General features: G+C 41.9%; 2 protein-coding genes across 11 annotated transcripts in view; one reads left to right on the top strand and one right to left on the bottom strand.

The window, feature by feature from the left end:
• PHACTR4 (phosphatase and actin regulator 4) overlaps positions 1-13,423 on the top strand; it is a 109,476-nt gene that overhangs the window by 5,860 nt on the left and 90,193 nt on the right. For 6 of the 10 annotated variants that reach the window (XM_061390780.1, XM_061390771.1, XM_061390832.1 and 3 more), the window contains exon 2: positions 97-225. The exons of the other annotated variants lie outside the window; for them this stretch is intronic. In XM_061390780.1, coding sequence (XP_061246764.1) covers positions 189-225 — 37 coding nt within the window. In that variant the 5' untranslated portion in view covers positions 97-188. The remainder of the gene's footprint in view (positions 1-96; positions 226-13,423) is intronic. 10 annotated transcript variants of the gene reach the window in all.
• Positions 9,690-10,838, bottom strand: LOC133232104 (protein FAM136A-like). The gene has a single exon (XM_061391099.1). The coding sequence runs from the start codon at positions 10,714-10,716 to the stop codon at positions 10,261-10,263; it is 456 nt and encodes a 151-aa protein (XP_061247083.1). The 5' UTR covers positions 10,717-10,838; the 3' UTR covers positions 9,690-10,260.

Below are 13,423 nucleotides of genomic sequence, written 5' to 3'. Positions count from 1 at the left end.
CTTTTCTGTGTGCTATTTCGTTTAATTTTACAAAAATTCTATAGCTTGCGTGCGTGCTGAGTCACATCTGACTCTTTCTGACCCTGTGGACTGTAGCCCTCCAGGCTCCTCTGTCCGTGGGATTCTCCAGGCAAGAATACTAGAGTTGGCTGTCGTGCTCTCCTCCAAGGGATCTTCCTGACTCAGAGATGGAGCCCATGTCTCGTGTGTCTCCTGCATTGACAGGTGGGTTCTTTCCCACCAGCGCCACCTGGGAAGCCCATAGCTTGATTGGATATTCCCATTTGACAGCTGAAGGGAGGTATGGCTCAGAGAGATTAAATTTCCCAAAGACATCTTTATGGAACTGAAGAAATCTGGAACCCAGATATATATTTACTTCAAAGTTTAATAATTTCTTCCTTATAGGGTCTGTTAATGCTTTATGATTTCTTCTTTTTTTAATATTTTCCTTTCGGAATGAATGAGTTAAGTTATCTGCAGAGTCAAAGGATAGAGTGGGCTAGAGGACTCCAGTTCAGTTCAGTCACTCAGTTGTGTCCGACTCTTTGTGACCCCATGGGCTGCAGCACACCAGGCTTCCCTGTCCATCACCAACTCCTGGAGCCTGCTCAAACTCATGTCCATGGAGTTGGTGATGCCATCCAACTATCTCATCCTCTGTCATCCCCTTGTCCTCCCGCCTTCAATCTTTCCCAGCATCAGAGTCTTCTTTGCATCAGGTGGCCAAAGTATTGGAGTTTCAGCTTCAGCATCAGTCCTTCCAATGAATATTCAGGATTGATTTCCTTTAGGATGGACTGGCTGGATCTCCTTGCAGTCCAGGGGACTCTCAAGTCTTCTCCAACACCACAGTTCAAAAGCATCAATTCTTCGATGCTCAGCCTTCTTTGTGGTTCAACTCTCACATCCATACATGACTACTGGAAAAACCATAGTTTTGACTAGACGGACCTTTGTATGCAAAGAAATGTCTCTGCTTTTTAACACTCTGTTTAGGTTGGTCATAGCTTTTCTTCCAAGGAGCAAGCGTCTTTTAATGTCATGGCTGCAATCACCATCTGCAGTGATTTTGGAGCCCCCAAAATTAAGTCTGTCACTGTTTCCATTGTTTCCCTATCTATTTCTCATGAAGTGATGGGACCAGATGCCATGATCTTAGTTTTCTGAATGTTGAGCTTTAAGCCAACTTTTTCACTCTCCTCTTTCACTTTCATCAAGAGGCTTTTGAGTTCCTCTTCACTTTCTGCCATGATGGTGGTGTCATCTACGTATCTGAGGTTATTGATATTTCTTCCAGCAATCTTGATTCCAGCTTGTGCTTCTTCCAGCCTGGCATTTCACATGATATACTCTGCATATAAGTTAAATAAGCAGGGTGACAATAAACAGCCTTGACATACTCCTTTCCTGATTTGGAACCAGTCTGTTGTTCCATGTCCAGTTCTAGCTGTTCTTCTTGACCCGCATTCACATTTCTCAGGAGACAGATCAGGTGGGCTGGTATTCCCATCTCTTTCAGAATTATCCAGTTTGTTGTGATTCACACAGTCTAAGGCTTTTGTATAGTCAATAAAGCAAAAGTAGATGTTTTTCTGGAACTCCTGCTTGTTTCTATGATCCAGCGGATGTTAGAAGTTTGATCTCTGGTTCCTCTGCCTTTTCTAAATCCAGCTTGAACATCTGGAAGTTCATAGTTCACGTACTGCTGGAAGTTCACGGTTTACACTGTTGAAGCCTGACTTGTAGAATTTTGAGTATTACTTTGCTAGTATATGAGATGAGTGCAATTGTGTGGTAGTTTGAGCATTCTTTGGCATTGCCTTTCTTTGGGATTGGAATGAAAACTAACCTTTTCCAGTCCTGTGGCCACTGCTGAGTTTTCCAGACTTGCTGGCTTATTGAGTGCAGCACTTTAATAGCATCATCTTTTAGGATTTGAAATAGCTCAACTGGAATTCCATCACCTCCACTAGCTTTGTTCATAGTGATGCTTCCTAAGGCCCACTTGACTTCACATTCCAGGATGTCTGGCTCTAGGTGAGTGATCACACCATCGTGGTTATCTGGGTCATGAAGTTGTTTTTGGATAGTTCTTCTGTGTATACTTGCCACATCTTCTTAAAATCTTCTGCTTCTGTTAGGTCCACACCAATTTCTGTCCTTTATTGTGCTCATCTTTGCATGAACTGTTCCCTTGGTATCTCTAATTTTCTTGAAGAGATCTCTAGTCTTTCCCATTCTATTGTTTTCCTCTATTTCTTTGCATTGATCACTGAGAAGGGCTTTCTTATCTCTCCTTGCTATTCTTTGGAACTCTGCATTCAAATAGGTGTATCTTTCCCTTTCTCCTTTGCCTTTAGCTTCTCTTCTTTTCTCAGCTATTTGTAAGGTCTTGTCTGACAACCATTTTGCCTTTTTGCATTTCTTTTTCTTGGGGATGGTCTTGATCACTGTCTCCTATACAATGTCACGAACTTCCATCTATAGTTTATCAGGCACTCTGTCTATCAGATCTAATCCCTTGAATCTATTTCTCACTTCCACTGTACAATCGTAGGGATTTGATTTAGGTCATACCTGAATGGTCTAGTGGTTTTCCCTACTTTCTTCAATATACGTCTGAATTTGGCAATAAGGAGTTCATGATCTGAGCCACAGTCAGTTCCTGGTCTTTTTTATCTGACTGTATAGAGCTTCTCCATCTTTGGCTGCAAAGAATATAAACAATCTGATTTGGTATTGACCATCTGGTGATGTCCATGTATAGAGTCTTCTCTTGTGTTGTTGGAAGAGAGTGTTTGCTATGACCGGTGTGTTCTCTTGGTGAAACTCTATTAGCCTTTGACTTGCTTATCTTGTACTCCAAGGCCAAATTTGCCTGTTACTCCAGGTAGCTCTTGACTTCCTACCTTTGCATTCCAGTCCCCTATAATGAAGAGGACATCTGTTTTGGATGTTAGTTCTAGAAGGTCTTATGGGTCTTCATAGAACTATTCAACTTCAGCTTCTTCAGCATTACTGGTCGGGGCATAGACTTGGATTACAGAGACATTGAATGGTTTGCTTTGGAAATGAACAGAGATCATTCTGTCATTTTTGAGATTGCATCCAAGTACTGCATTTTGGACTCTTTTGTTGACTATGATGGCTACTCCATTTCTTCTAAGGGATTCCCGCCCACAGTAGTAGATATAATGGTCATCTGAGTTAAATTCACCCACTCCAGTCCATTTTAGTCACTGATTCCTAGAATGTTGATATTCACTCTTGCCATCTACTGTTTGACCATTTCCAGTTCGCCTTGATTCATGGACCTAACGTTCCAGGTTCCTATGCAGTATTGCTTTTTACAGCATCAGACTTTACTTCCATCACCAATCACATCCACAACTGGATGTTGTTTTTGTTTTGGCTCCGTCTCTTCATTCTTTCTGGAGTTATTTCTCCACTCTTCTTGAGTATCATATTGGGCACCTACCAACCTGGGGAGTTCATCTTTCAGTGTCATCCCTTTTTGCCTTTTCATTCTGTTCATGGGGTTCTCAAGGCAAGAATACTGAAGTGGTTTGCCATTCCCTTCTCCAGTGGACCACGTTTTGTCAGAACTCTCTGCTATGACCTGTCTGTCTTGGGTGGCCCTATACAGCATGGCTCATAGTTTCTTTGAGCTAGACAAGGCTGTGGTCCCTGTGATCAGATTGGTTAGTTTTCTGTGATTGTGGTTTTCATCGTGTCTGCCCTCTGATGGAGAAGGATTAGAGGCTTATGGAAGCTTCCTGATGGGAGAGACTGACTAAGAGGGAAACTGGGTCTTGTTCTGATGGGCGGGGCCATGTTCAGTAAATCTTTAATCCAATTTTCTGTTGATGGGCGAAGCTGTGTTATTTCTCTGTTGCTTGACCTGAGGCCAAACTATGGTAGAGGTAATGAAGATAATAGTGACCTCCTTCAAAAGGTCCCATGCAGCACTGCTGCAGTCAGTGCCTCCGACCCTGAAGCAAGCCACTCCAAAGTGTTAAAAGTTTGGAGTAGCAATCATGGAAAAAGTAAACGAGCCACCAGAGATGAGCAGATGAGCAAAAGGGCTGTCGAACCTCAGGGCCCTACTGAGGTTGGACAGATTAGCCAGTCAGCTATCCGTTCTGTCTCCACCAATTCACAGATGTTTTTGAATTCTGTTGATGTGGGCCTGAGAAGACGACACACTATGTTGTAATGGGAGACTCAGAGCAAGTCACATGTCTTGTGCTTCAATTTTCTCATCTCTGTAAGGGTCTGGATTAGTTGGCTTCTCAAATTCTAGGACTTCTATGGTATTCCGAGGAGTTTTAAGAGAGGAAGTGTGTCTAGTGATTGATTTTTTTTTTTAGGGAAGAGGTGGTTGAAACCACACAGCTTTCAGATTCAAGCTTAGTTTTCAGTTTAACTTCTCTATTATATTTAAAGTACTAGATCTTTGTTTTTACAGTCCGAAAGTTCTGACATTTATTCAAAGTAATGTATTTACTATCTTTGGAGTCTGAAAACCTAAATCCTAATTTCAGCTCCATCACTTCCTAGATGTGAGCTGACCTTTAGTTTCCTCATTTATAAAATGGAGCTAGTAACCATTTCTTCAAAAGTATCAGGATAATGCATGTGAGAAATCTTTGTAAACTGTAGAGTGTTTAATAAATATGAGAAAAGATATGATTATCCCTGGCAAGGAAAAGGATTAATACTGTGATCAGTGCTGTACAAGGGAGTAAACTCTGGTTTAAAGTGCACCCTTCAGTTCCAGGGTACTTCAAGGGTACATACTGTCAGTGCATTGCATTTAGAAATTTATTTGTAGTATGTGATGTTACTGGATTTTTTTCAAGTGTACATTTAAAATCAAATTTTATCTTGAATCAAATCTGTGACTTAATAAAACAGCCTCCATTGTTAAATATTCTCTGTATTTATTCTCTCAAATGTGAACTTGTTATCCACATTTCCAGGAGTATTTTTAAACTAGCCCTTGACTGTGTTTTAAGGGTAAATAGCAATTTTATGATTATCTGACATAACTTAATTACATTGCATAGGTTGTTTGTTTCCTTTGTGGAGGGCTGATTCGGATGGAACTCAACACCATCTCTTAGAGAGAACTGTCTGAGCCCACATGACCCTTCAAGTCTCATCTAGCAGATAACCAGAACACTTGATTCTGTCTACCCAGCTGCTTACTCTCTTCTTTGTACTTAGGTTGGAAATACAGTGTCCGAAACTGGCAGAAAAGGTTAATGATTCATCTTTACCTTGAGTGATCCCAAAGCACTTTGTCCATGTCTCTGCAGGGCACTTTTCCCTCTGTAGCTTATTTACCTCTTTATTCTCCCCACTGAACAGCGACTGTTTATGAAAATAAACTGAACTAAGGGGGATTCCCTGGTGGTCTAGTGATTAGGACTTGGCACTTTCACTGCCATCAGCCCAGGTTCTATCCCTGGTGGGGAAACTAAGGTCCTGCGAGCCCTGAGTCATGCCCTGCCCCCCTCCAAAAAAAAGTTAACAACTGAGCTAAGGATTCCTTTGTTATTGGTCTCAAATTATTTAACCATTAGTCTTAATGCTGCCACACAAGGTTTGCACATGTTACTTTCTTCTTTTAAAATGAAATTACTGCTACATTTACTATCCTATGATAAATGATAGTGGAAAAGAATATGAAAAATAATGTGTGTGTATGTATGTATATATGGCTGAGTCACTTTGCTGTATAGCAGTAATACAGCATTGTAATTCAACTATACTGCAATAAAAATAAATGTTAAAAAAGAATGAAATCACTGGATCAGCAGATATGAATATTTATATAGAGCTTCGTTGTCTAAGTTTTTTTTTTATTTCCTTTTTTTGGCCACGCTGCACAGTTTGCGGTAGTTTTCCTGCCAGGGATTGAAACCAGGCCACAGCAGTGACAGCCTGGAATTCTAACCACTGGGCCAGCAGGGAACTCCTTAATTTTATTTATTTTAATTGGAGGATAATTATAATATTGTGATGGTTTTTGCCATACAGCAACATGAATCGGCCATAGGCATACATGTGTCCCCTCCCTCCTGAAACCTCCTCTCACCTCCCTCGCTGCCACATCCCTCCAGGTTGTCACAGAGCACTGACTTTAGATTCCCTGTGTCATATATAATCTTGCCTGGAAAATCCCAGGGACAGAGGAGCCTGGAAGGCTGCAGTCCATGGGGTCGCTAAAGGTCAGACACAACTGAGCGACTTCACTTTCCCTTTTCACTTTCATGCATTGGAGAAGGAAATGGCACCCCACTCCAGTGTTCTTGCCTGGAAAATCCCAGGCACGGGGGAGCCTGGTGGGCTGCTGTCTATGGGTCACACAGTGAATATGTTTCAATGCTGTTTTCTCAAATCATCCCACCCTCTCCTCCCACTGAGTCCAAAAGCCTGTTCTTTATGTCTCTGTCTGCTTTGCTGCCCTGCATGTAGTATCGTTGGTACCATTTTTCTAAATTCCCTATATGTCCATTAATATATGATATGTAAAAATATGGAATGGTTCACAGATCTACTCAGCAGATTTCAAGTATGCAGTACTTTGTTATTAACTATAGTCATCATGCTGTACTTTAGGTCTCTGGAACGTACTCATCTTATACCCTTCCATCAGTGCCTTTCCTCTTCTCCTTTCTCTTCCCCCAAAACTAAATCTTTTACTCTGTTTTTTATTCATTTATTTATTTGTGGCTGCACTGGGTCTTTGCTGCCACGTGCAGGCTTTCTCTGGTTGCGGTACAGGCTCCAGGCACTTGGGCTTCACTAGTTGCAGCACAGGGGCTCGTTGCTTGTGGCTCTCGGGCCCTGGAGTGTGCAGGCTTCAGTAATTGTGGCATGTGGGCTTAGTTGCTCCTCGGCACATAGAATCTTCTCGACCAGGGATCAAACCCCTCCCTGTCCCCTGAATTGGTAGGTGGATTCTTACCTCAAAATTTTAGCCATTCTGATAGGCAAAAAAAAATCAAAATAAAACTCACTTTACATTGGCATTTTCCTTTTTAGCAATCAAGCTGAATATATTTTCATTTTTATTAACTGTTTGTATTTCCTCGGTGAATTCCTTCTCGTCATTCCCATTTATCTGTTCATGTGTGTCAATCACATAGCTATTTTAAAAGGTTAAGTTGACAACAAATATGAAATTTCATTTCTTTACATGTTTAGTTTTGGGTTAAATTATTTTTGGAGATTTTATAAATAGTATTTTCATCAGAGTTAATGTTTACTGCCATAATTGTTTTTTGGAAAGATTTGACATGTCACTGAATACTGTAGCTTTTAAAAGATATGTTTTGTTCTGGGGGATTTTCTCATAATGTGATATATATATATAAAACGCCAGGAAGAAACCATGCTACGTTTTTCTAGGTGTAGATTTTGTCATGGTCAGTGATGATGAATTGCCTTTGATGAGGCCTGTCCTTTATAACTCACTAATATATTTCCTGAGAGTACTTTTGCTTATCAGTAGGCCGCACCTCTATTTCAAAGCTGATTCATGCTGCTTAGTGTAACAGAGGACTGTTTAACCAGGAGGAGGAGGTCACAGTTTTTCTTGAAATGGAAAATTAGTTTCATTTTTGTCTTTACCCTTAGTTAATGTTAGATGTTCATTATATGTGTTTAAAATTAAGTAATCTTTTTGCAAGTGTAACTTTTACTAAACAGACCTTCTGATTTTATTCTTTTTTTAATACTTATTTTATTTGGCTGCGTTGGGTCCTAGTTGCAGCAAGTGGAATCTTTAGTTGTGGCTCATGGACTCTCTGGCTGTGCTGTGCAGGCTTAGTTGCTCCAAGGCATGTGGGATCTTTTTTTTTCTTGGCCACACCATGGGACATGTGGAAGTTCCCCGACCAGGAATTGAACCTAAGCCCCCTGCATTGCAAGGCAGATTCTTAACCACTGGACTTCCAGGGAAGTCCCTGAACAGACCTTTTAAAAGACATTTGTGAAATTGTTTTACTGAGAATGTGATTGTTAATCTCTATTTTAAAATTTTCAGTATTTTTTATTTCTGCAAAGTCCTATTTACATTTTTAATTTATCTATATCTCTTTATAATGTTCCATTTTCCCAAAAAAGCAAAAACAAGTGAAGTTCTTATGAACTGACTATTTGTAGCTACCAAATTTTTATGTAGTATTAACAAGAATAATTGAGAAATAGCAAAGAAAGTAATTCTAAGAAACGAAAAGTTTTCCAATCAAAAGGGTAGATTCTGTGGTGTCAGATAATAAAGGTACATGTAGATTACAGTGTTAACTCCTTGGGTTAAGTAGTAGCATCTGTCTGAACAATTGTAGATCACTCTAGAAGAGCAGTTGATACACTGTTTCTTTTTTTTATGGTGAAAACTTTTATATTTGGAATTAGCCAGTTGGACTCAGTTTAGATAGATGAGCCGAGTTTCATAGGCACCATCCAAAGCATCATAGTCAGGAGCCAGTTGAACATTTGCCTTCTTCTCTCCATCAGGCCTGATCAGGGTACTGACTTTACCTACGTCGGTGTCATAGAGCTTCTCGCAGCTGTTTAGTTTGGTGCTTGTTGGCCCTGACATCCACAGCGAACACCATTGTGTTGTTGTCTTCTATTTCTTCATGGCTGACTCGGTGGTGAGGGGGAATTTGATGACGGCATAGTGGTCAAGTTTGCTCTCTCCTAGGGGCGCTCTTCCGGGGATATTTGGGCTGCCTCCTGAGCCGCAGTGTTCTGGTCTGGATCTTTTGTGTGTGTGTGTGGCTGTGGACACCTTTGGACATTGCTCTCTTGGCCTTCAAAGCCTTTGCTTTGGCTTCGGCGCCATCTTCATGAAAAGACCACTGTTTCTTAATCTTGTTTATTCCTCTAATGGTTTGCTTTTCAGTAAAGTCCAAGAAATAAATGGAAATAATATTTAATTTATTTTTTTTGGAAGAAAATTAAGTCTTATTTATTTCGAAAACCAAACCACTAGGAAAATATATCACAGTCTTGAAACAGCAAACAGACAATATTATCATTTCAAGTAGTAAGTCAGTAAAAAGACAAGGTCCTTATCAAAATGATAAGGGGCCAGAACTGGGGCAAGAACAACGCATGTAGCAAAGGCCCTGGCAAAAGTGGTATTTGGTAATGGACGGTAGTCCCTTTAACGTTCTGAAGGAGCCACAGTTCATCCCTGAGTTGCTTACTTTTCCTCCCTTGACTTTTTTTGTTGCCAGGGGATTGTCTCAACAAAGCTCTGTTATTTCAGGGGGCAAAGTAAGCAACACTGGGTTTAGGCTTTCATTCTGTTTCATGACAAACAGATTTTTCCAAAGCCCGTCCTTCACAACCCTCTTAATTAACTAGCTAATAGTTCCTCTTTCACTGTTCATTCCTGAATATGAGCATATTATACTGCCAAAATCCCGTTTCCCTTCAAGGCCGAGTGTCACTGTAAGATTGTCTGGCCGCTTGGCTGACTTTGCCGCAGGTGGCCTCAGGGCCCACCAGGGCTGCCAGTGAGAGGGAAAGCACCTGCTTCCCTTACCAGTGTGAGGTCGCTTCTTACATTTTTGCAGGGTCTCCCAACCGAATGATGTAATGTGTGAGAATTTTAAGAAACACACATCCACATCTTGATGGTCAGAAATGAGTACCTGCAGGGACCCTTTCAAAGTTTTTATCCAAACTGCCTCTCCCAACTTTACATTTTAACGTCATGCCCTTGTCTATAAAAGAAAAACAAGCAAAACAAACCCCTCGAAGACCACTGCCCCCTTCTGCATTAGTGACTGCATGGATTTTATTAGTTTGTGGAAAATGTTGTAGTGATCCTTCTGGTAAACAGCAGGTAGACACCAAATAGAACACCTCCTTTCATACTCCACTAGACCACAAGCTGGTTACGCGAACCTGCCAGCCTCTTGGTATCTGTGCAGTAAGAGGATCTGGTACCTTGGAGGGCCCTGGTTTGGTAGAAGGGAGACTCCCTATTGGCAGGAGAAGTATTTTCCACATGAAATTCAGGCTAAAACAAACCTCCTGTGCTATCTGTGACCCAAATTTTAGCACCTTTTTTTTTTCCATTTCACTCTCTAGGATCGAAACACAAAGGAACCAGCATCCAGAGGAAAGAAACAGAGGCCTTAGACTTGCTGCCATTCTTAATTTCCTCATTCATCAACTCTCCTTAAAAGACCCGAATCCCCATTCCTCTTTTTAAATTGATTCCTACCCTCAGCCCTGATGGCCACTAGCAGACAGCTGTTTCCCAATGGAAGAGAGAGACTCCTTCATCTTCCTGGTCATGGTTGGGATGAGGTTCATGTGGTCATCCACACACTTGGTCACGCAGGTCTCCTGCTGCTGCTTCACGTGAAGCTCTTTACTCCCTGCATCTATTGAATCTTTGGCCTTGTCATTGCAGTACATGGTGCACCGGGCCAGGCGGTCCTGGAACTTCTCCAACTCGCTGGTCACCGGGGCCTGGGCTTGAGCCAGAGGTGCATGGCAGCGCTCAATGCACTGGTGCACTTGCTGCATGGATGCCTGGCTTTCCTCACAACAGGCGGTGCTGCACCGGAACATAAGGCCCTGCATCTTCCGGATATTCTCTCTCTCCAGACTCTTCACCATGGAGTCCACTGCCTCCTGCACCCGGGGCTGCTGCAGCTCCGCCATGGCGACCCGCATGGTTCTGGAAATAATATTTTAAATTGTCCCTTCTCTGCTAATATATAGTGGTTTCATCATCTTGATAATATTTTTAGATACTACTCATTTTGATCAAGTTTGACCTCTTGCCAGCTAAAATCTGCCTTGAGTTTTGGAACTAAAATCAAGGAGTGAGATGAGCTTTAGCATTATGTAGAAGTACAGCCCTATTTCTCATCTGGTTAGAAAGGGAAGACTCTGTTCTTCACTATCTGTATTTCCATTATTACACATATATTGTATTAATACCTTCTCCTTAATCTGACCATCTGTTTTTCTCTATTGGTATTGCTTTTAAGATTAAGGACCATAAACTTACTCTTCTTTGCATACTATCTGGTGTGGTACTTAGCATGTAATTGGCTCTTAATAGTCACTTGCTTAGCTCAACAGTTATTAAGTACCTACTATATATAGGCACAGCTCAGTTTTTCTGTTTTGTTTATTTTTTGGGCCGTGCCCAGTCCTAGTTGTGTCATGCGTGATCTTTGATCTCTCCTGCAGTATATGGGATCTTTAGTTGTGGCATGTGGGATCTAATTCTGTGATCAGGAGTCGAACCCAGGTTCCTGGCATTGGGAGCTTGGAGTCTTAGCCACTGGACCACCAGGGAAGTCCTATTTTGAGCTAATTTTTGTATTTTCTATTTCATTGATTTCCACTGTAATTCTTATTATTTCCTTCCTTTTGTTTTATTTTGTTTTTCTTCCTACAGCTATAAATATCCCTCTAAGCACTGAACAACTGAGCACACAAACACAACACTGCTCTCTCTAGGTGAATCCCGTAAGTTTTGGTATTTTGTGTTTTCATTTTCTTTCATCTCATCTACTTTGTATATGTTGGGAGTATAGCTAGAGGGCCTCTCTTCCTGGGGAATACTGAGAATAGAAAGGTTAGTACTTTATCTCCTGCTGCTGCAACTGTCTCAGGGTTACAACTGGTAATTTTTACTTCCTTCCACTCTCCATTTCGGATTCCCCTTGCCCTCAGCTATCATCTCTGCCAGTCTCAATGACTTTACTTGGTGGTAGGACCCAAACCCTCATTCCTGAGGAATCTGAACCATTGGTTACATACATGCTTTTCTCAGATTAGTTTTCCAGCTTGTCTCTTTACCATACTATCAGAATTGGGAAAGGAATACTAGCAGGCACCCAAGTGGATCATCTGGATTCTAAATATACGTTCACTGTCTCCTTTGTGGTGTGGAATGGCAACCTTCTTTCTGATAAGGAGGTTTAGTTACCCCTGCCAAGATGGTAGTTCCTCTTCTTGCCTGGTGATCCCTGGATGCAAGGACTCCACAATGCCCAGGCAGTAGCCATAGCTTATAGCCTCTTGGGACTCTTTTTGTCTCCTGTGGAAGTATTCCTTTTTTTGATGACCTAGATCTTTAACTCTGCAGAACTCAGAGTTTCAGGGATCCCAGGTAGGTCTTGGGGTTTGATAATAAACAAGGTATGGTATTTCAGCCACTGCCCACCCCCCCCCCCACCATTTCCCACATCCATCTATTTTCCCTGTTTTGAAAATATAGTAACATATGAAGGTCTTTGATTTGGTGTATATATTATACCCTGGAAGATCATATTCTTCTGTCATAAAATATCTTATTGAGTTGGTGCTTCAGCTGTGGTTTCATCAGACCATTCCAATACTCTTTTAGGTTAGCAGCTTCTAGATGTTGTACGTGATAAACCAGTAAATCCCATCCCTTCTTGCACTTACTCTACTACAGAGTGGGCCCCTTGTCATGAAATGATGTTATGTGAGTTGATGCTTGTTTGCTCAGTCATTCATTCGTGTCCAACTCTTTACGACCCCATGGACTGTAGCCCGCCAGGCTCCTCTGTCCTTAGGATTTCCCAGGCAAGAATACTGGAGTGGGTTGCCATTTCCTACTCCTCAGGATCTTCCCCAGCCAGGGATCAAATCCATGTCTCCTGTCCTGGCAGATGGATTCTTTACCACTGAGCCTAGGAAGCCTTGGGATGATGCTTACTGGTACATTAAACATTTCAGTAACTCTCACATACTGTTCACTGGAGGAAAGGCAAAGGTACACCCAGAAAATATCCCTGTTTCTTCCAGAGTTCAGTTCAGTCACTCAGTCGTGTCCGACTCTTTGCGACCCCATGCACTGCAGCACGCCAGGCCTCCCTGTCCATCACCAACTCCCGGAGTTCACCCAAACCCATGTCTGTCGAGTCGGTGATGCCATCCAACCATCTCATCCTCTGTTGTCCCCTTCTCCTCCTGCCCTCAATCTTTCCCAGCATCAGGGTCTTTTCAAATGAGTCAGCTCTTCGCATCAGGTAGCCAGAGTACTGGAGTTTCAGCTTCAACATCAGTCCTTCCAATGAACACCTAGGACTGATCTCCTTTAGAATGGACTGGTTGGATCTCCTTGCAGTCCAAGGGACTCTCAACAACACAGTTCAAAAGCATCAATTCTTTGACGCTCAGCTTTCTTTATAGTCCAACTCTCACATCCATACATGACCACTGGAAAAACCATAGCCTTGACTAGATGGACCTTTGTTGGCAAAGCTGCTGTCTAAAGCTCTGCCCATTGGGCACTGCCTTTCAGTGCCATGTCCTGATGAGACTGTAGTGCAGCCACTGTCCAGTTTTGACTTAGACTCTGTTACAGCCATCTGTGAAGAAGGGGAGAACTTTTCCT

Source organism: Bos javanicus, chromosome 2 (genome assembly GCF_032452875.1).
Source record: "Bos javanicus breed banteng chromosome 2, ARS-OSU_banteng_1.0, whole genome shotgun sequence".
Classification (NCBI taxonomy): Eukaryota; Metazoa; Chordata; class Mammalia; order Artiodactyla; family Bovidae; genus Bos; species Bos javanicus.
The sequence above is the reverse complement of the archived record's forward strand: the minus strand, read 5'-3'. Positions and strand labels throughout refer to the sequence as shown.